The 22,625-nt window shown below is 42.5% G+C and overlaps 1 protein-coding gene across 1 annotated transcript in view; it reads right to left on the reverse strand.

Annotated features, from left to right (window-relative positions):
• adgrb2 (adhesion G protein-coupled receptor B2) overlaps nucleotides 1-22,625 on the reverse strand; it is a 231,877-nt gene that overhangs the window by 73,439 nt on the left and 135,813 nt on the right. The window contains exons 9-16 of the mRNA XM_008282724.1: nucleotides 19,800-19,906; nucleotides 18,579-18,773; nucleotides 18,107-18,175; nucleotides 17,533-17,641; nucleotides 17,048-17,194; nucleotides 10,818-10,905; nucleotides 9,791-9,893; nucleotides 3,257-3,300 (exon numbers count right to left, since the gene is read on the reverse strand). Coding sequence (XP_008280946.1) covers nucleotides 3,257-3,300; nucleotides 9,791-9,893; nucleotides 10,818-10,905; nucleotides 17,048-17,194; nucleotides 17,533-17,641; nucleotides 18,107-18,175; nucleotides 18,579-18,773; nucleotides 19,800-19,906 — 862 coding nt within the window. The remainder of the gene's footprint in view (nucleotides 1-3,256; nucleotides 3,301-9,790; nucleotides 9,894-10,817; nucleotides 10,906-17,047; nucleotides 17,195-17,532; nucleotides 17,642-18,106; nucleotides 18,176-18,578; nucleotides 18,774-19,799; nucleotides 19,907-22,625) is intronic.

Raw genomic sequence — 22,625 nt, forward strand, 5'->3', positions numbered from 1 at the left:
AACTGTGAGTGCCACAAACTGTCGGCCAACTTAGCCAGCTGAGAGAGGGAGCGCAGAATGGTGGAGAGCTGCCGCCGCCGAAATCGCTCGCAGACTTCCAAATGGAACACCGCTGCTTAAAATCATAGATGGTTGTGATGGGGATCGACAATAGGCTTTGCAAGATCTGAGCCTCTGTGTAATCTCCAAGTAAGCGTACATTACACATGTGTGCATTACAACAATTACACACAGAGAAAATAATCCATTTCAAATGTAAATGCATCAGTGCGCACTAAATATAGCCTCCATATGCAGGTCACAGAGCGGCAAAGGTTTTTTTTTTTTTTCTTTCTCCCATCTCTGAGCTGAACTTATTTTCTGCCGCTGCCATGCCTGCCCTCCCTCCACACTGCTATCTATACGTTCTCCACCTCTTGTCTGCCTTGCGCTCAACCCCTCAAAGCCTGTGGCTCAGTCAGAGAGACAGCCAGGTTGAGAGAGGTGATATCCTCCAGCAAACAAACGGCTGCTTTGTACAACATGTTCTCTGTCCATATCAATGGCATGCTCATGCCCAGCTCCAGTCAAGATCCGCTGCCTGGCACAAACAAACAAATGGTGGAGGGCTGAAGTACCGACACTGTGGAGTTGGGATATGCACGCTATTTCCTCGTCTCCGCATAGGTACGCAACCAGATTTACAGGCGCTGGTATGCATGAGTATCAATTTCACATGTGATCATCTGATTTTGCAGGGAAATCTTGGCTTCTTGTGGTTCACACACTCACATCCTTTAACTAAAAGCACCTCTGCAGGATGTTGTGATGACTCGAGGCTGTTTATACTGATACGTTCAAATCTGTGCATTAGCTCAAAATGTAAACAACCCATGGATCTCATGAGCAGCTTCTCCCAGTCAATTCAGGGGAGCAGGAAGGGCTGACATGAGCATTAAAATTTTCGCTGATCCTCCCAGCTAGCTTCAGTGATTGTAATTGCAACATTATTTTTTTTGTTGTTTTGCGTTGCTTGCTACAGGATGTCAAAACAATCCATAGCGCATAGTAAATGTAATTAAACACTACATCTCTTGCATGCTGGTGCATTAGCATTAACGTAGGTCTTGGTGGGGACGTGTGTTTGTGTCCTCTGTATGTCTGCAAACATGTTACCTAATCCCTGGCAAACACATTTGGTTGTTTTCCACATTCCTTCCACTTTGGGTATGTTTGGTTGATTGTCATCACGGCCACCTTGCCACTTTGTATTCCGTTTGGCTCCCTGCCCTCGTCATGTCTGCGAATTTAATTTGATTGCAGCTGTAATCTGCCGGCTAGTTAATTGACTTTGCCAAGCATTGTTCCTCTCCCACCTTGATGGAGAGGGGTAGTTTGATAAGTTACAATGCCTTGTCCTCTCCCCGCGAACCTGCACTCCCACTGTGTGCTATTCACCAGAGAGCACCGCGCTAGAACTGGATAAACTAATGTGATCCCGAGGGGGGGAGTTGAGCTGACTAGAATATTTCTATCTTGTTGTCACATGAGAAAGGGAGTCCTTCTGAGATGGCAGTTTGTACTAAAGCTATTGGCTCTGTCAGAGCATCCATCCATCCTTCCATTATCTATACACCACTTAATCCTCACTAGGGTCGCAGTGGGGCTGGAGTCTATCCCAGCTGACTCAGGGTGAAGGCAGGGGACACCTTGGACAAGTCGCTAGAGTATCACAGGGCTACACATAGAGACAAATAAGCACACTCACATTCACACCTACAAACAATTTAGAATCAGCAATTAACCTCAACATGCTTTTGCACTGTGGGAGGAAGCTGGAGAACCCAGAGAGAACCCACGCTGCACGGGGAGAACATGCAAACTCCACGCAGAAAGATCCCTGGTGTCCTCACCGGGACGCGAATCGGGAACCTTCTGGCTGCAAGGCTAACTACTGAGCATCATATATCTGATAAAAATTAGGTTCATATACAACTTATTTGCATAAACAAACACATTTCGAATGACATGACGTCGCACAAAATTGCATTCTTAATTAATTGCTGTGCAGCTTTTAACCGAATCTCTGCATTTTCATAATCAGATTAAGTTTGCTCAGCTATCACAGAACTGTTTGTAGGCAAAGTGTCAAATGCAAGCTTTACAACAGCGAGGTGAGGTCCTCAAAATGCGCAGAATAATGGAGAGTCTGAACTTAGGTTACAAGCTGCAATACAAAGAAGTGAGAAAGACCTTAAGTACCCAATGAACCGTCGAGAGAGATGCAAGAGATGGCCGAAAAAGCATCACTGTGTTTCATTCATTGTTCAGCTTCATTCAATTTCCTTGTTTGTCCCTAACAAAACGAATCACACGGCTAACTAATGGCCTAAACCTAGCTGCCAGTCCCATATTTTATTTGGCTGATTACCCACACTGACCTCACCTCACCCCCAATACTTCCTCCATACGATTTCTAGACAGTATAACCGAGACACTTGCTCAATTAGGAAAAAAAAATACTGCTCGTAAATGTCCTCCAGGCAGCATTTACACATTTACAAATTAGTGAGTGACAGGCTTGAGTCTTGTCGGTTCTACTGACATGGTTAGAAAATATAGGCCATTCAAAGAATTGCAGCGCAATCAGACAATGACCCGGAACCAAAGCCCGGTTTAATGGCTCTGAGCAACTTTAACTTACTTATTGACCCAAAGTCAATCACTATGTGGGTTAATGGCAACACCAGCGTGATCAGTTGTGCTGGTTTACATTATGTGGCTCAATAGCTGGTCCACTATTCAGGAAAAAAATAAAAAAAAGTCTGTGGCCTACTTAGATAAATGAGAAAAAAGCCCATTAAATATAGAATAACACTTCAGGATAGCGATGGCATACGACTGCATTGTCCATATTAAACTGAATTCCCACGGTGGAATAAAGACGAGCAAATTAAACCACCAACATGGTGTGAGAAAAGGTAGAGGCTGAAAAAGAGGACTGCAACAAAGGCGAGCAGCTCCACGGAGGAGTTCTGAGCGATGTTACTTTTGAACTCTTAGCAGCGCAGAGAGAATGGTGTTTGTTCTCAGTGAGTAATTTAATTACCACCAACACAGAGAACTTCATTAGACTGTTCTCAGTTCATTAATAAAATGAATCCGACTGGGCGCAAGAGCACACGAGATACACATCGACACAGACACACATGTATTTCCGCGCACTGTACACGCCAGCACACATGCACGGGGATCTGAATGGTTGAGAGTAACTTACGGGTTGCCATAGTCCCAGACAACGCACTGAGGATCCGATGTACCCTGCAAGATACAGAGGGAGAAAGAGGGGAAGGGGGGAGGAGAGAAGAGGGGGGAGAGAGAGAAGATAAGCTGTTATTGCCAGTCGAGAGGATGAGTGAGAGAGGGAGGCAGGGAGAAGACAGAATAGCTCATTGCCAGAGGAGAAAGAGTGATGCTGCATGGCCAATGGAGAGAGGTAAACAGACAATGAAAGAGAAGGATGGAGACAGACGGCAGGAGGGAGAGATGGAGAACGAGTCATTGTCAGAGGACAGAGCAGCAAATAGCTGATGCCGCCGCAGAAAGAGAGGGAAGGTGTGCGGAGCCATGAATCGAGAGCGTTGGAAACAACAAAAGAAAAGCCATTTCATGGACAATAATATGCAGCAAGTTGGGGTCATAAACATCCTGCAGTGGGGAAAAGCATTCAAATCTCGTCCTTAAGTACAACCACAGGGGAAAGTAGTGAAGTAAATGTAAACAACTATGAAGCAGTAAAAACAAGTATGGGGGAAATGAAGAAGCGGCCCTTTCAGAGTGTCACCAAAGTACCAAGCATGTTAAATCAGGGGGGAAAAAAAGCAAGATAATCCCTCAAAAGGGACTAAACGCTTGTGATTTGCTGTCTGCTCATTCTTAATCCATCGATCCGCTGGAGCTAAAAGCCAATCGCTGGGGTCAAATGGCAGGTGAATCATGTGGTAATCAGAGCTCAGCGGCGCGTGGTGGCGAAGGAAGACTTGCCACAACTCAATCTGTGAATGAATCAGGGGATCAATATCTTTAACTGACTCATCACAACTTGTTCCAGCGGTGATCTTCAGTGATCTCTGCATTGATTACTTTCAAATGGATCTCCGGTGCCCTTTCAACCTGTATGCCTCATTTGATAAAGATCGGATTGCGGCTTAGGTGAACTTTACGGCTGTCTGACCTGGATCAAATTTTCACTTTTTACATTTATTCCTCATTGAAAAGAACGAGGAGACACGAGGAGCTGTCAAACGGAGCAACCGTGGTCCTCGTCGGAGGGAATCAGCTATCCAGTACCACTTTCTGGGTTCTTCAGAGGAGAGCGGTCAGGCCTGCAGTTAATCACCCACAACCGAAATGTCACTTCTTCCGCTGGGCTGATGCAGAGGAAAATGGAGCCCTCTCTGTACTAGTCTGTTGGTCCTTCCTGAGTCCTGCATTACGCACTTTGCCTTTGAGCTCCCCCCTATGGCAAAGGGGATTATAGCAGTAATTCCACAGCCAGACTGCTGGGTCCATTATAAAACGGATGATGTCCATACAAGACTTATTGCAGCCTGGGGATAATTTGAAGAAATACTTCTCCTTGAATAAGAAGCAAACTTTTTTTTCTTCTTCTTCTGATAATCAACAGTGTTTTAAAAGAGCAAAAAAAAAAAGGAGAGAGAAAGAGGTGATGCACTTTCAAAACCTGCACTGTGAGGATTTATTCCTCCAAAGGCAAGGTCGTCCTTCCCTCTCTGTACAGTTCACAACTGATCTCCCATGAATCAGTGCATCCACCGGTCTCTGCAGGACCGGACTTGAAAGGGACGGAATGATGCAACATTTATATACGCAGGATCAGAGACGAGGTGACACGGATTGATGGATGACGGCGCTTTGTTCTGCCTCACACGTAAGCCGCCGTCGCCGCCGACATTAGATGTCCCTGGGCGTGCATTAGCGCGGCGAGCTCTGTTAGCATTCAGCTATCAATCAGCGAGCGCCGTGCCCGACTGTTCGCTCCAGCAGGAGTGACACCTGTGTACTCCCACAATGTCTGCCTCCTCTTTAGTGCTGATACCTTGCATAACGGCGGCGTCTGCTCGACGGAGGGCCTCTCAAAGGGAGCAACGCGTGTCTGTGATGCTGTCGCGTTCGTGGACAGCGATAATGGCATCTCCCTTAAAAGCGCTGTTTTTTTTTCTTTTTTTTCCTTTTCAAAGGAACAGCAGTTTTTCTCCACCGGTAAAGAATAGCGGCTGTGAATGTGCTAAGCTAATAAAATTAAATGAACTAATGTAACAGAACATGGCCGCGCCGGTTCGGGGGAGTCTTAAAAGCCTTTCCACCTCATATCAAAGATTATAGATTCAGAAAATGAAATGGAGCAGCCAGGGTGATGCTTTTTGACTGATGAAAGTCACCTAGATTACAGGGATATTACCAGGAAGGATCCTAGCTCAGGTCTTTAAAGCCTAAGCAGAGCTGCCTATTATGATTGAAAAAAGCTACATGAAGGATGGCTGAAGGAGGAGGATGGGAGGTGGAGGGGTGTTGTAGGGGAATACTTGGCATATGGTGCACTAGTCTACTGTAGGGACACGGAGCTTTCTGGCCTCCTGCTTCTTACTCACTACGCACACACACATTAGGGCACCAGGGAAATGCATAGAGGAGTCTGACTGGAGCAGATGTCCTCTCAGCGAAGACATGACCCTGCACCGAGGCCCCTACACTCCCCCCTTCGAGAGCGAGGCCTGAGGCAGCTGTTGCCAACGCCGCTGCTTCAGGAGCTGGATGTTTTTTTACGCTGGCCAAGGTCAACACCAACCACAAGCTGAAGAGCATGGCAGGAGGGTTGGCACTCTTGAAGAAAAAAAAACATATTTATCGCGTGTGAATGCACATTAATGCTCGTGTGTAGTTGAGTTTCGCGGTCGAGTCGTTGATGAGCGGAAGATGTCGATGCAATTATGCTTAACCTTGAGGAAAAAAAATGCTGTTTGGATTGAGTTTTAAAGACATATCGTTATTCTTGGTGGCTAGCTCGAGCATAAAGGTATCCTTTAGAGCAGGGGTGTCAATCTCAAAAACACAGTGGGCCAAAATTTCAAACCTGAACAAAGTCGCGGGGGCAACATTGAACAAATGAACCTTTTAATATGGGCTGAAACAAATTTTGCTTTAACATTCAACATGGAACAAGCAACGCTTATTACCATACATGATATATAACTTAATAGTGGAGACATCCATCCATCCATCCATTATCTATACACCGCTTAATCCTCACTAGGGTTGCAGGGGGGTTGGAGCCAATCCCAGCCGACTCAGGGTAATGGCGGGAGACACCCTGGACAGGTCGCCAGTCTATCACAGGGATACACTTAGAGACAGACAACCAAGCTACGGACAATTTAGAATCACCAATTAACCTCAACATGTTTTTGGACTGTGTGCCGGAGAACCCGGAGAGAACCCACGCTGCACGGGGAGAACATGCAAACTCCACGCAGAAAGATTCCGGTACCGGGACGCGAACCTTCTTGCTGCGAGGCAACAGTGCTACCAACTGCGCCACCTTGCAGCCCTAGTGGAGACATGCAAAATCAAATTATAAATAAAAAAACACATCAATGGCACAGTGACAGTTGTAGAGTGAAGTCGCTATGCCTACTGTCACAGAGGAGAGGGAGTTTCTGGGTCCTGTCCTGGTTGACGCGCCAAAACAACAACAGGGCATTATGGGATTTGTAGTATTAGCAGTGAATGCATGTACAGTACAATACCGGGGGCAGCTCTAGTAGTCATTTGGTATTGTCTCGCGGGCCAAATATAATTACAAAGCGGGCCAAATTTGGCCCGCGGGCCAGAGTTTGACACCCCTGCTTTAGAGGTTATTGAGGTAGATTAATCGTGGACTTGCTTGAGTTCCTTGAAGACGCTTCACTTGTCATCCAAGAGGCTTCATCAGTTCTGTAGAGATGTTCTAAGTTGGATTTTGTTACCTTCATGCAGTCCTACCGAACCTATTTTGCTTGATTGATGAATTTCTTCTTGTTAAATTACGTGTTTAGGAGTCGGTAAAACCAAAATTAATATCAAATATTATGGATGTGTGTGGCTATGATTGATGTGAAGTCATATTTATAATCTGTGCATTAAGGCTTGTGTGTGGTTGAGTTTTGCGGGAGACTAATTGATAAGACACAGTTGAATTTCTTTTTTTTAAAAAAATATCTAATAAAATCCTGTATTTCGTAGTCGCTAAAGCCTAAATTAATTTCATGTATTAATTATGAATATATACGGCTATGAGTAGTGGTTCCATATCAAATGAAACCCCCATAAATTAAAATAATACAATACCCAAATTAATATTGTTCTAATCGCTCGCATCTTCTGTTGTCATGTGATTCTCTTGTTAAGTGTCAGATATGCATTCACTCCACGACGTGGCTTTAATTAAATTTCCACATCACATATTTCTCTTGATGATAGAGTTAAGACGCCGTTCGGAACGGGAAAAAGCAGGACTGAGACTTTTTGATGTGCGGTGCATATGAAGTCGAGATACCTCAGCCTCTGCTGCATCCGTTATTCTCTGAGTCCATCTCTTGCGAATCCACCGAACTTCGGCAAGAGCTATCCTAAATCACGAGCCTCACAACCAGTGGTTTAGGGTGTACACAGGAACATCTCCCCTGTGTACACCGTCCTAGCAAAGTGCTGCACTGTGTGCCAGAGAAGTGCCTGTCCTCAGCGGGAGCCTCCAGCTTGTAGCACAGAGCAGCATGCTAGGATCAGCATTAAGACATCATCCTCTAGACAGTGGGCTGTGCAACCTGCAGTAGCTTTTGCTCTGCCAAAAGTGTTAAAAAGCAGAATAATAGGAAGATAAAAGATAGAGGCATATAAAGGAAATGCCATTATTATGTAATGAATCAGCGGTTTAAAGCAGGGAGATGGAGCAGCGGGGGAAGGAGAATGAATACAAAGTCTTCTTAATGAAACACTGTGCAATAATTTTGACCCTTAGGTCCTGGTTGACACAGCAAGAGACTGATTTCATTGGGAGATTTTGGCATGTGCGTACATACGTATTTTGTGTTGTCTAGAGAGAACAATTAAATATTCGACATTATTTTCAAAACTGTGCCCACCTTTTACGCAGCGGAATGTCTAATGAAACCCACTTCTTATTGAGGTCGTGAAGCGTGCCTCTCATTAAACCAGCACTTAGTCCTTTCCACTGAAGACACCCCATGAGTCGTTTATAATAACACACTTCACTGCAATATAAACTGAATAGGTATCAGGAGACACCGCGATATAAGGAAGTCAAAAAGGTCTGCATTTATTCAGGCAATTCACCCAGCGCTGTGGCGCTTTATAGCATGCAGCACTTTCTGTTTCATCTGAACTCCGGAAACATGGGTCAGCTGGGAGAAGAGGATTCCTTTAAAGCCTGAAACCCATTTATTTTGTTTACCCACTACTTGCTCAATCTACAAGTGTATAGTAAAAAAAAAAAGAAATCTATTACTCGGTAAATAATGTGATGGTGGTTATTTTGAGTGATTGTCTGTAGTTGTTTGCAAAATAGAAGAAATGTTCTTCATTTCCTCGTGCATTGCTCTTGAAACAGTCTGGCTGTTCAGAGGTCTGCACAGTGAAGCAGCGTTCAGGGTTAGCGAGGTAAACGCAGGTTCAAGCCAGGGTTTTTCCAGTCCGATGACGGAGGTTCATTGCTTTCTGCGGTACTCATCATGGTGAATTACGCTGAAAACCTAATCTGCTCTTCTTTTTGGTAAACAAATTCACTGTTCCTGGAAGATCTCGTAGAGCTCGAAGCACAGAGAAGGTCAGGGTTTTAGTGCTGCAAGCCATTTCAGAAGCATTTAATTGTTCTATAGGCCTTTGCAGAGCGATATAATCCTAAAACAGAACCTGATTAAAACACTAAACCTTCATAGGCTGCTTGTTGACCTTATAAGATTTGCAGCGAGGCTACTTATCGCTTTAAATTACGTTTTTTTACATTCTTCACTTGCTCACAAAACCATTCAAACCACCAGGGCCGCAGCAACTGTCTAATGTGCCATAACAATGAGACTGAATGTGAAATAACTGAATTCATCCTCATCAGAACCATGAAAACAGTTTTATTTTTATAACTTGATTATTTATTCTTTAAATAATGCATCGTTTCTGTGAGTAGCATTCAGGGGCTACATTTGTAATTTTGTTACACAATCATGTGATGCATAATGATGATTAAAATGAGTCTCGCATCTTTGATTAGAAGCCGACATCTAAGCAACTCACACACAATGGGACAGTAATATTGACAAGCCTTTTAATTTTGCAGTCACAAAGTCTGAGTTTGTTGCCAGCTTTCCTTCTTGACTTTGGCGGAAGTCGCTGTGTTGCTTTGAACTGTATTATATTTTAAAACTCCTCGTAGAAGTTCAGGATTGTGGGTTGTTTTCTGTTAAGAAATAGGAGGCTCTAGACCTGTCCATGTTTGCAGCTGTTCACCTCTTTCATCTGGAACCCTGGGTTGACTTACTCTAGTTGATAACTAACTTTTAGTGACCACTTAGCCTGACTGTGGCTGTGAGAGGTTCAGTGGAGCCAGATAATGAAAGAATATCCTTGGTATGATGAATTTGTCTCGTCCTCTGGGCTCCTGGAGAGCTTCCAGTGTTTGTATTGCTTGAAGACAGAGTGCGCCTTGCAGTTGGAAACATCCAATTTTCAATATACTCACATTTAAAAGCAGGGACAGCTCCACCACCACCATGGGCTCGCTGGGTTGCGGTTCTGGTCGTACCGTCACTGTCAGGATCTTGGAGTTGATGATGGCAGGGGGACTGCAAACGTCCAAACACACACAAATGATTAGCATTTTTTTGAGAATTTTCCAAGTAAAATTGTGCCTTGAACCTTACAAAAGGACCAAAAATAAATAAATAAATAAAACCTGCTGGTGAGCTCTTTCTCTTTGTCTTACACATGCATGCACTCAGATCACTCCCATGTTTCTGAGGGCTTTCAAGGGTATTTGCAAAAGTGTACACATAAATAAATAAAAAATTATACAAAAAAAAAAAAAAAAAACCTAACGAGAGAGACGGAAATCTAAAGAGAGTGCTTTAGTAAAAACAGAATGCAGGACCTATTAACATTCAACACAGCTACAGGGAGAAAAGGGTTTTAACAGATCCAGCTCATCCACAACCAAGAGCGCTGACCTGAATAAAAGGGCCCGGGGCCAGTACAAACACCATATCACAGTGGCCTTTTGACAACCTTCTGATTTCTTCTTAATTCTATTTTTTTTCTATGCATGTTCCACGACCCATTAGGCCCGCACCAATTCCTAGCCCAGTGTACACTTCCAAAAATACAATGACAATGCAAAAGAAAGGGGGAAAAAACGTCGAGGGAATGTACATTTTAGCAAAAAAAAAAAAAAATCTGATAACCAAGCAGACACCAGGAGTGGAGAGAAGCAACAGAGGCAATATAAGAAGAAGACAGGGAGAGGATTGGATGTTGGAATGAGATAGAGGGAAGGAGCGACAGAAGAAAGGGCACCGAAATAGAAAGGTAGTGAGAATAGAGATGGAAAAAAAAAAAAAAAAAAAATGAAAGAGAATACAAGGGAGAAGAAAAGTCAGACAAAGTACTGAAAAAAAAAGAAGAGTAGCAGAAAGGTAAAATAAAGGACAAGGAAAGGAAAAGAAGGTGAAATAAAGTTCTCACAAAAAAATAAAGAGTAGCTCTATACTCACTTTGGTGCGGGTAAGATGACACCCAGTGTCCTATACAAGACGGCTCCGATGACATAGTACATTGTAGATTCCGAGTCCATTTCTGTCTCTGAAAGAAAAGAACATTTTTTTTTGCAACTGATCAGCCCAAAAGAGATGTTCTGCTCTGGCTGGAACACCTTCAAGATAAATTATAAATGTACCAATCCATCAATACATTTATGCTGTGTATCCCTTGTTATCTTGTGCAAAAGGTTGCTGAACACCAAAAACAAAGACATTTGTTGGAGAGTACGAACAGTTCAAAAAGAGTGGAAAGTCATAATGATTTCCCATTTTAAATACTAAAAAGAACAAACAAAAAGGTAAACGGCACGAGTTGAAATTTAAAACACAAACAAGATCATGACGAGTGGAGATTGTATGTTGGTAAGGAGGAGAGGGTGCGGTGGGTTTGAAAGGCGTTGTTGAGGAAATTTTCTATGATCTACATAAAGTCCAGTAGTCCGAGTTGTCTTTGTCTCGTTTTATTCAAAGCTTTGAAGGTACAGGTCATACAGAATGCAAGCAGTCTGCAGGAGAGTACACATGAGTGCAGGCAGCGTAGTCTTCTTATACATGTACAGGCGTGGTCTTTACTCCAACAGTGGTATAACAATCCCATGCTGGAAAACAACAGCTGGGTGTACAGGGTGTACTCATCCACAGACATTAGAAGACTAAACACGCTGGATCAGGCATCAAAAGTCTAAACACATGGGATGCACAACTTCTTCTTCCCATGTACAGCCACTAGTGTTTACCTCGATGTTATGGGGACACATTTTGGGCCTGTAACCTTTCCACTCAGCTTTAATGAAACTTAGAGAAACTTGCTTTGACATTCTTCATGCAGATGCAGTATTTTTCCATTACAGCGTGTTGTCTGTTTGTTTGTTTTTTAAATGGCAAAATTACAACTATTATCAGACCCACGAACTGCAGAAACAAAATGATTCATCAAACTGGTTTGACGTGTGGTTCCACCGGGAAAACTGTCGAAATCTAAGGTCAAAATTGTGATATTTCAAATAAGTTCATTCATCATTTTGCAAATTAATCAAACCTTAACTGTTTGTTCTAAACAGATTCTGTAAAAAAACAAAAAAAGACACTTCAAATATGCAACTTTGAAGTCACTGGACTGGGCTGAGCTGCAGGCTGTGTTTACACAGAGCCAATACGAGGCAAGGAAACAAATTAAAAATGTAACTCGTAAATATATACAATACCGTATAGAAGCACTATTCTGCACCATTTTTCGAGTATCGGTAACAACAGTGGGCATTTGGGACAATGCTGTACATACTGATTTAAAGTTTGAGCTATTTTTTGTCAAATAAATAATCAAAGCAACTCAACTGTCCTTTATTGTTTTTAGGATTTATGATATTATAACTTGTTATACTGCACAGAAGTCCTGGTTGTGCTGTTTCCATAGAGATGCAGGCAAAAAATAAAATTAAAAATGCAGCAAAATAACTTAAGAGTTCAGAGGGTTAAAATTAAAAACCCTAATTTCTCTTTGCACACCTTATAATTTGATATTTAGGCTGAAGTGCTGCAATTTAAGACTAATTCAATTTGAGTCAACCTTTATTGATCGAATAAATGCATTTGTTAGTTGATGAAGCGAACAAGCGACGACTTCGGCGGTCTCATCAACCTGCAATTCCTTCATTTATTTATGCGTCGCCAACAAATGCCCTGCTGGCTGCATCAAAATAAGAGGAGTCGGTAAATAGCAGTGCCTTCTTGAAGCGTTTGTCAGCTACATATTCCAGCCTTATTATGCTTCTGAGATGTAAAAGTAAGTCAGATGTTAGATCCTGGTTTCGCACTCTGCGTGGGTAGAGACGCTGTTTGTGTCAATTTGTTTGCCTTTGAGCAGCTAGTAGCTCGCTTACGGCTCAGCTAGACCTGCTGTAAAACAGAAGCCTCATTTGAAAAACCAAGTCCTTCACGACAACACGCGCCAAACTTTCAGCCGTCTTTACGCAATGTCCTTGTCGCTCTCTGTCTTTCTGCTTGTTTCAAATCCCCTTTCTTTCTTTCTTTCCTCCTCCTGACCGCTCGCCCCTCTTATCCTCCTCTGTTGTTGTTGCTTTTCACCAGCCCACTTTTCAACTTTACCACCCTTTTCAGTGGTCCTTCCCCGCAACCCCTTCGTCTTCCCATCACTCCATTCAGTGTTCTTTCACTAAAAAGAGCAGGGGCTCCCAAGGAGACGTAGTGTCCCTCTGTAAATGTCACTTTGTCTCAAGTGAGGGGAGGCAAAAGGAAGCAGAGAGGAAAAGTATGAGGGAAAGAGTTCATGTTGAGAGATGCCACTCCCTCCTTTGCCCTTTTAGGCTGAGAGAAGCAATGGATGAGCATCAGTGGAGAGAGAGAGAGAGGGAGAGAGGAGGAGACAGAGGGGGCTGATGGTATCAGACGTACTGGGTGACTCATCCAAAATCTGTCTGCCTGCTGCCTGAGAGGTAATACTCGGGAAGAGAGATAGCTATGCAAGACAGTCGAGGAGAGAAGGAAGAAGAGACAAAAAGATCTCGACAGTGGAGAAAAAAAAAAGAGGCAATTTTGAGACTGTGAGGAGGCAAAAGAAACAGATCAAAGTCAGCATGAGAAAGCCTGCGAGTTTGATGGATCCTAATTGGACAGTGTCTGCAAAGGCATGCAAATGAGAGAGTCAGTGTATTATGGGTAAATGGTAAATCAGTATGTGAGGGGGTGGCGCTCCCATGCTCGAGGATGATTAATGCCACAAAAGCACTCAATCACAAAACTCTAATTTCCCATGAACACACTTTTCGTCACTCTCCCCTCTTGCCGAACATCCAGATGATTGGTGGTCAAGCAGTAATCCAGCAAAATGGCAAACCACCAGTCACCAGCTGTGAACTTTAGTGTGCCATTTATCAGGAAAAGATATGCTTGGGAGTTGATGCTAAGCCATAATTTACGGGTTTAATCAAAGATCAAAAGCTCCATCCGAGCAGCTCCTTGTGAGTCACTCTTTTTCTCAACTTTCCGAAGTCTTCCGCGGTTTCGCGTCTTCGCAGAAAACATACAAACTTTACATTTCCCCATCTGAACATCCTGACTTACTAGAGGTCAGCGATATTATAAACTACCTTCTTCCCACTCCCTACTAAATTTCTCTGAGGTAAATCTAATGTACGTAGCTGTAATTAATCAAGCTGATTCTTAAACCAGTAGTTTTCGGAAATATGCTTTTTTACTTTTTTTGTTTTGTTTTAGATGTAAGACTAATCGCACTTGCAGATGCTCTGTCCTAGTTCCAAAAAAACGCACACTAAAAGCAGCTGCCTGGAACAGTTACCGTAGTAATTTTGGCTCACAGTGGGTCAAGCAATATAATCAGATGCTAATGTTGGTCGCTGATGGGACACACATTCTGTAATCCCTCACACAGCACTGTGTTCACATTCCATGCCATATGTGCCTTTTGCTCCAGCCAGTCCATCTTCAGGAGTCGAATTAAAAGTATTCAGGACAGCAATTTATTAAGCGTCGCAAAATCACTTCTTGCAGTTTCCCCCTCTGGAATCACTCCGATTTGTCGAGACACATTTATCTTTCTAAATCTAGAATCAACAGGTCTAACTCGAAGCTTTCCTTCTGGTTGTGACTCCACCGGTTTCCCAAGAAACCCTGTCTTTCAGGATGGATCTTCTTCGTGTATGCCTGCAACCTTCCAATTGATTTAGCCCCTCGTCTGTTTACTCCAGTTTGGATGAATACAGTTGACCATCAAAGTGAAATCACTTGTCCTCGTAACAATCCAAAGCGTAATCCGCCATAGCAATTAGCTTATTGAGTTTCCCTGTAAATCCCTAATGCAGTTATGATAATGGCAGTTCCAGGCAACTACTTTCTGTGTTTACTTTCAGTCAGGCTCAGAGAGTGGCGTTAAATGATTTATGTAAAAATCCTGTTTATTTGGAAAGCAATGGCAGGCGTTCACCTACATTGTACTGTATGAGTCCTTGTTCTCTGAATGGCTTCACATAAAGTGGTAATGGCACAACCCGAGCAGCTGCTACAGCCACTGTTATAAGAAATACATCAGGTTAAATAAAGCTAGAATTACCCTTTACTGTGCAGACATACAAGTTGCTTCATTTGTCTCATTTCTTACTCTTTAAGGAGTAGTGTGACATCTTAGGAAATACCCTTTCTTACTCGTTTAAAGATACACAACTTGGTTTCCGCATGACTTGCTAATTTAAAACCACCCGATTCCCAGCTCTAGTTCACATTTTGCACCTCAGCACAGTTACAGTTAAAACTACAAAGGAGAAAGTCAGTCTCGCCCACGTTATTAGAGCGTAGAGCTCATGTGGTTTGTGCTCTTGCTTGAGTTATGCTTAAAAGTTAACGACGCATTGCCGTGTTCGTGTACCAACAACGGGGGCATTTGAAATATGAAGCCATTCCTGACTCGCGTGTTACGGCTGCTGTCTGCATGCAAGAGAGAGGGGAGAAAAAAAAAGGGCAGCCGAGGGAGAGAGGGAGTTTGTCACCTCGAAAATCAGTGAAGAACAGTCCCAACGTCTGCCCACCGAAGCGATTCATGAACCTATCAATTGGCCGCGCGAATGTGCGCCAGTGCGCGCACGTGTACACACAAGCGCACCGATGGGCCTTTATGAGCATGTTTAAGCTGTCCATCTGAAATAGGCTTTCATTACGGGGTAAATGAACCAAACAAACCGATAGCAATCAACTGAAGATCTCAACTCATGGGCTGCCAATGGGAAGAGGCACAGTTCCCACAGGGGCAAAAGAGTATTAATAACGTCCTAACTCATGAGGCAATACACGGCTTGGATGAAACAATTTACCAAATAGCGCATGCCAAAATGGCAATGGCATGTGCTGAATATCGCATGAGAAAATCCCGGTGTAAATGTGATGCAGCTGGTCACTTTTATTGCACAATAAGCACCGCGAGAGACATAACGTCCACCGCTGCAAACTATGAGGATAATGGACAAAAAAAAAAAAACCCCAATCAAGATGGCGGAGGGGCGAAAAAGCCACAACAAGCTGCGAAATAAAACAGAAAGACGTGACAAATAGAGAACAATAAAAAAGAAAACATTGCGGCATTAAACAGCCCAGTGTTCAACCTTTCCAACAATTGCCTTCACTCTTCCATAAAATGTGGAGAAAGAAGTTTAACACAATAATTTACAGACAAGTCATAAACAGGTTCTGTAGCGTATAAAAAAACTAGATGATTTAAAGCGCGCACGTTACACCGTGCATGACAAAGAGACTGAGGTGAGCGTACAGGATGTCTTGAACGCCAATCAAAGAGAGTCTGTGGCATCGGTGTGAGTCAGAGGTCAGCGTGAGCTCTGCTCTCTTGGCCTGCAGCCGCTCTGAACTTTAATTCAGGGTAGGGGATGAGGTGCCAGACAGAAAGACTGCCAGTGTAATTTCCTGTGGGATGTAACCTTTGCCTTTGTTGGTAGTGGATCACATCTGCCACAGTAATTATCCTATCTAGCATGAACCTCTGTCTTCCTATTCTTACATCCCTTTGTATCCACGTTACAACATTAGCTGCTACGCCTCCTGGAATCTCTTTGTTTTCAGCTCCTTCTTGGTGTGTATTTGGACAATATATTTACTTGTTTCTTGGGTTTACCTGAACCCACGTGGAATTTTTTTTAAAACAAGGACAATAGTAAAGACTAGCAGCAGTTACAGGCGTTTGTTGTTTAAAGTGAATTTCAAAACTGCATGAGGACTTGGAGTTCAGCACACTTCTTCTCAGATGACTGACCTGCATCTTCTTTAAAAGCCCTCCAGGGCCTCTTTACAGTCCAAATCCGTCTCAGCGTTACCCTTTAACATCCTCGAGAAACTGTCTATATGATACGATGATATACTCTCTGAGTATGGGCGTTCATACAAAGGAAGCCCTTGTTGCTGACATGGTCTGACCTTCGTCAAAGAGAGCATTGAGTGAAGTAAACCTCATATATTTAAGACTCAACAATGTGAGTGAGAATGACAACTATGGTCCTTGGACTCTGGTGTACATGCTTGCAGGGCTGGATAACAATCGTTCCACAAAAACATCCTCGAAACAAATACATCAGATCTTGTGTGTGTACGTACATGTGCTGGATTTGACCGCTTAACCCAATGAGGGGGATGTTTGTTAGTTTTCTTACCCTCGGTTGGGATGGTGAAGACCTCTTTAGGGATGAAAAGCTTATCCTCTGCTGTTCTGGCCCAGTCCTTCATCCCTCTCCGGCCCTTCATGGGGAAGTTGATATCGCTGGAAACCGCCGACACTGGCTCTCGTTGGATGGTTATCACTGAAAACAAACACGAGATACCAGAAACCCTTGAAACTCACTGCAGTGGAAAACTGGGGCTTAAACAAAGAGCACTGCTTAAAGGTAAGGTTAGAGCAAGAACAATGAAAGCAACAGAGCAAAAAAAAACCCACCTTGAAAGGTCACATTACTTTTTTTTTTCAGTTAAAAAAAACATCTTGGCTGAAGGTGACTAAGAGTGAGGAATAGTAAAAAAAAAAATCCCAGCCAAACTCTGACCTTAACTCTATGTAATACCATTAAACATTAATGGTGTAAAAGCCGTCTTGTCTGTCTGTGTCATGCCTGGTGATGTGATAACACAGTGTGACACCTACTGAGGTTGTTGGTAACCACGAGAAAACTCTGAAAAGGCTTCTGGGCTTCTCCGATGAGGTGAATGAAGTCTTCTAATATCCTCATCAGCAAAGCAGCACCGGGAGCGACCTGTGGGTGGAGGGGGATGGAAAAAGAAAGGCGCCCAATGAAAACTTTTTTTTATTCATTTCATTATATAGACCACTGAATGTGTCTCGGGGCTGTAAATCGCAAGCGCATTGGATAAAATATCATATTCGGCTGCTTGTTTATGATGTCCAGATGGCACGCAAACACACCTCAGCTCAAGGGCGTCCAGCTGGGTCACACACAGACAAACGTGCAAAGACACACACCCGCGGACACACACCTAGTATAATTAACAGGTAGCCATTGTGTTTGGTAAACAGGTGTGCTTTTATGACTCCACCAATGAAAAGTGAATATATGATGTGATCACAGCCACACTCACACACAAATCCACGTATGTATTCAGGACACTTGGTACAGTAGCAGACAGCTACTAATTATGGTGTGTAGAGGCGAACGCAACCACAAGCATTCACAGCATTCTCATACATAAAAAGGCTTTACCTGGTGAGCGTCCTCCCATTTCTCTAAATTTTCGATGTCCAACATGAGGCTGACTATCTGGAAGAATTTCTAAACACAAAACAAAGAGGCATTTAGTTGTTAGAGCAGAACCATCACCTGAAAGTTATCTCTAGTACTGCAGCAGTACTGCAGTTCATTTTCTGTCAAATACAGTACAGTAGACTTCTGTACACAGGCATATTGTAAAACATAAAAAAAATATCTCTGTCAAATGATTGAGTGAGACAGGAGCATTTTGCTCTCTCTTACAGGCAGTGAAAAGAGAAAAACGCTGCTAAAAATCCCCCCTTTGAGGCCATAGCAACTGTGCAGCTTGAGTTCATTGTTATGCACACCCTGTGCAGTAGAAAGTGGAGCTTCTACATTGAATAAATTTCAAGGTGTTGTGAGTGTAGCTGCGTGTGAGACTCTATCAGCGAGTTGTACGGCTTGTGACTCGGCTCCGCACTACCTGCACGTCGTCGGGAGCTGGGATGTAGGTTGCTCTTTTGAAGGTGTCCGTCACATTTCGCAGGATCTCCGTGGAAAAGAGAAGGTCGCCACTGTAGTAGCTCCTCCTCTGCAAGAGCTCCAGGAGACTCCGTACGATCTGAGACATGCCCTCCCCAGCCAGGGTCCTCTGACCCTTCGCGAGATGCTCTCGTAACTACAGTGTGTAGAAAGAGAGAGAGGGATTCAGAAGAGTTGATGGTTTCACGTTTTGCCTGATATAGACAAGATGATTAAATGCAAGCCTTTTGGCACTTACTGCATGTGTTGTTACTCAAAATATGTAGCTGGTAAAAACGACAAAAACAGCAAGACCAAACAAGCAGGATTGTGTTTTTGACAAAGAAATCACAGTAATGTTTTGGATGTGAGCTGAGAGGGATGTATATATATATATACACACACACAGGAGTGTATATGTACATGGTTGGATTTCTTGTGTTTGTGCTTAAAATAGGCAAGCAAAAAGAGGCCTAGCAGCACTTTCAGGCAAAAACTGGATCTCATCATTTCAGAGAAAGAGATACACAAAGCAAGCAAGTCTGTGTGTGAATGTGAAATGCAGAGAGAGCGAGAGAGAGAGAGAGAGAGGTAGAGCGAGGGAGACTGGAAGAACAGAAGATAACAGCAATCACAGAAAATTAATTATTGACTCCTGGTGTTAATGAAAGGTTGGAACAGAAGCTAACAGTGCAATCAGCTCCGTCACGCACAATCCCTGACCCTCATCTCCTTCCGCCATCATCGAGTAGATGGAAAAGGTTGAAGTTCACAGAGCAGGAAAACAGTCTCGCTGATGAACACATTCATTAGCTATATTCATTAATTGATAAGTGTGAGTGCAAAACTCTGGAAAAGCTAATTAGAGATAGTGGCAAGCCTCGAGTAAAGACACTCCTCTGATTTTAGTAAACTTTAAAAAAAAAAAAGAACAAAAGTTTCACATAGGTACATTACGGGTTTTAAGGTGTGAATGACCAAAGAACTTGCAAAAAACATTCTTCACTTTCTCTTAAAATCACTACAGAGACTAAAAAACTTGATGACACAGGAACTAACTGACTCCAACAAAGTAATCTAGATGAACACAAGTGCTTTTCAATTGCTGGAGATAATAAAAAAATCCAATCAGGAGAAGGAGTTTCTGAGTTTGTTGCTACTTATTTCTTGAAAGGAAACTTACAGATAAATGTAAATATCTATATTCAAGTGAGATGCATCTGGCGAAGCTCGGAGGACCCCAGAAAGCAACTCCATTATTGTCCAGCATACAACGACGACTAGCAGATCCTAGAGGGGGGAAAAGAGACACAAATACTTAATACAGAATGCAAAAAAAATCTAATTAAATCTGAGCAATTACTGTGAATATGCAATGTAAAGTTAGAATTGCTATAAAATACTGCTATCTCATTTATCATACATGTTGGGGTATTACGCAGTCTGACTGCTCGATGTAGTTTTATTCAGATATTGGGGAAAAAAAATATTGCAAACTTCTGAAAATGTTGCAGGATTGCTACAAGTACAAGATATTTCACTTTAGCAGTTTTACAGTATTTGGCAGCTTATAGGCGGCAGATAAACTAGTAACAAAACCTGTAAAGCCAAAAAAATATGAACAACAAAACAGTTTCTCTCTCTCTTTTTTTTATCAGTCATAGATTGACAAAGTAATTAAATGTAAAATTTCTCAGTTAATTGACGCTTTGATTTAAGATCAAACGTGACACTCTTTCAGCTGTAACGTTTACAGGCGGGTCTACCTGATTCTGTCGGCCATGTTGACGCCAGAGGCAACGTCACAATAAGGACTTAAATTCTGAAGTGCCAACGTTAGTTCTTGTTTCTGGCTTTTGGAAGTTCAAAGAAAAGGTCTGGCAACCTTTGAAAAACACTTTTATATTAAGGAGTACAGTGATAAGTAATACACAAACAAGGTCTGACTGCATTCAAGCAGGACACGTCTGCTGTTTTAATTAAGTGTACATGCTGCTTAATGCATGAGTTGGAAGTGTTGCGACTACCTCTGTGCATCAAAACAGCAATATCATTTAAGGACAAAGACTTTTCTGCGTCTGAGACATGAATATGAACATTTATATCCATCTTTATTATTCTCTTTCTGTATCACCTCTGCTCATGCTATGTACCCGCTGCTGATGTACATTTATGAAGGCGGCACTTTCGGTTGTTTCTATTGGATGTTTCCACATTTCCCGTGCTAATGTAGATTCATGAGGCTAACAACGAGTCTCCTGCACACTGTCTGTCTTGATAAAAGGCACTTCTTTTGCGACGTGCCAGACCTTCATCAGGCAAATGGTTTGTGACAAAGGGAAGCCATCTTAAATCGGGAGTTGCTGTACGTGCGCAATCAGTCATGTTCCCCACAGAAGGAGACCAGAGGGAGAAATCCAGTCAAGTAACACAGACGTGTCTGCATCCTATTCCCAATTGCACCTGTTGCTGTGGCAATTGTGCAGAGCGCACCAACACCGTAAAAACTAACGATTTTTCCCATCCCCACATGGAAAAAAATGAATGTTTCCCTTCACCAGCGCCATCAGCTGTGTATCCACACATGGGATCTATATGGTACAGTGCCACTGTGGGCTTGCATATTTTGGGAAAGTACCAGAAAATTTAAAAGAAATGATCAGCAGGCTCAAAGGCACAATATGCCGAGATGATCTGGATTATCCCACAGCTATGCATTTTCAATGACGCGCACCACGGCATCTCTTCGTGGTGTTTCTGTGGGTTCCAACTCTACCACCCAGAGGTGGCACCACCATAAAACACTCCTGCTACTAAACCTTGGCTCCCGAATGATGAATTGCTTCTTTGAAATCTTAAATTTAATATTTCAGCATATATAATCTAGTAGATTATCTTCTGAATATGCTTTTTGATGAAAGAATAATTTGAGAGATTCCTTGCGCAGACAGTCTGAGATACTTATGAATATGTGCATACATTATCAGGTTCATTCACTGGTGCAAACTGTTGATTGCGTCCATGTATAAATGTATGCATTGATGAGGCCTACATTTTTTCAGAGCTTAATGTTTACTGTATTTACATATTGAACTGGATATGGGCTTAAATAAATGTATTGTTGATGCAAATTTATTACTGATGTTAACCTTTGTGCTGAGGTAAACGTTATCTGCTTAATATTTTTTGTTGCCTCTGGAGGCCTGTTGCGTCTATTTATAGGAATTCACGTAATTTAATGTATACAGTTCCGACAGAGTAGGGGTGAATTTGATTCTTGTTTTCATCATAAGTATGTCGTATTTGTAAACTGGAGTTTTATAAAACATTGTATGTCTTCCAGAAGGATTCTATTTGTTCATTTATGCTCTTTTTTCCGCATAAATGTCACCCTGCAGGTTCATCTACGTACGGTATACAACAACATCGAGTACACCCTTGTACAATATCATCCATGTGACATGATTCAATATGGTTTCACTTTACAGTAACCGCATTACTTTTAGGTTAAACATTGAAGTATATAAGCTTGCATTTAAACTGAAAAACTGCGTTGAAAGTACAGGCTTTGCAGTAGCAGCTCAATGTAACTAACATTACATTTTTTTAAATGCTGAGATTCAACATTTTTTACTCTTTTCACGGCTTCATATGTCCACCTTTATTTTTGGTGACAGACTCTTTATTTTTGGTGACAGACTCCATCCTCCTCAGCATAGAGGATATCAGTGTTGCTCAAATTTCTATAGAGATGTTCTGAAGATGTGCCATTCTTCGGGGATTTTTTTTTCTTTTTTTCCAGCTGCTTTCCGTTGGAGGGACTGCATGAACTTTCTCTTTAAAATACCACAAAAAGTGTTCCATTGGATTCAACTTCGGTGACATTTTTGGTCGGGTCACAGTCTTCCCTTTTTTCTCCTTTAGAGAGGTGTGCCTTGGATTGTTATCATGCTGGAATATTCCTTTTCTGCAAATCTTCTGCAGACTGGGAGTCATCTCCATATCCCAG

This window comes from Stegastes partitus, unplaced genomic scaffold (genome assembly GCF_000690725.1).
Source record: "Stegastes partitus isolate 25-593 unplaced genomic scaffold, Stegastes_partitus-1.0.2 Scaffold282, whole genome shotgun sequence".
Lineage (NCBI taxonomy): Eukaryota > Metazoa > Chordata > Actinopteri > Pomacentridae > Stegastes > Stegastes partitus.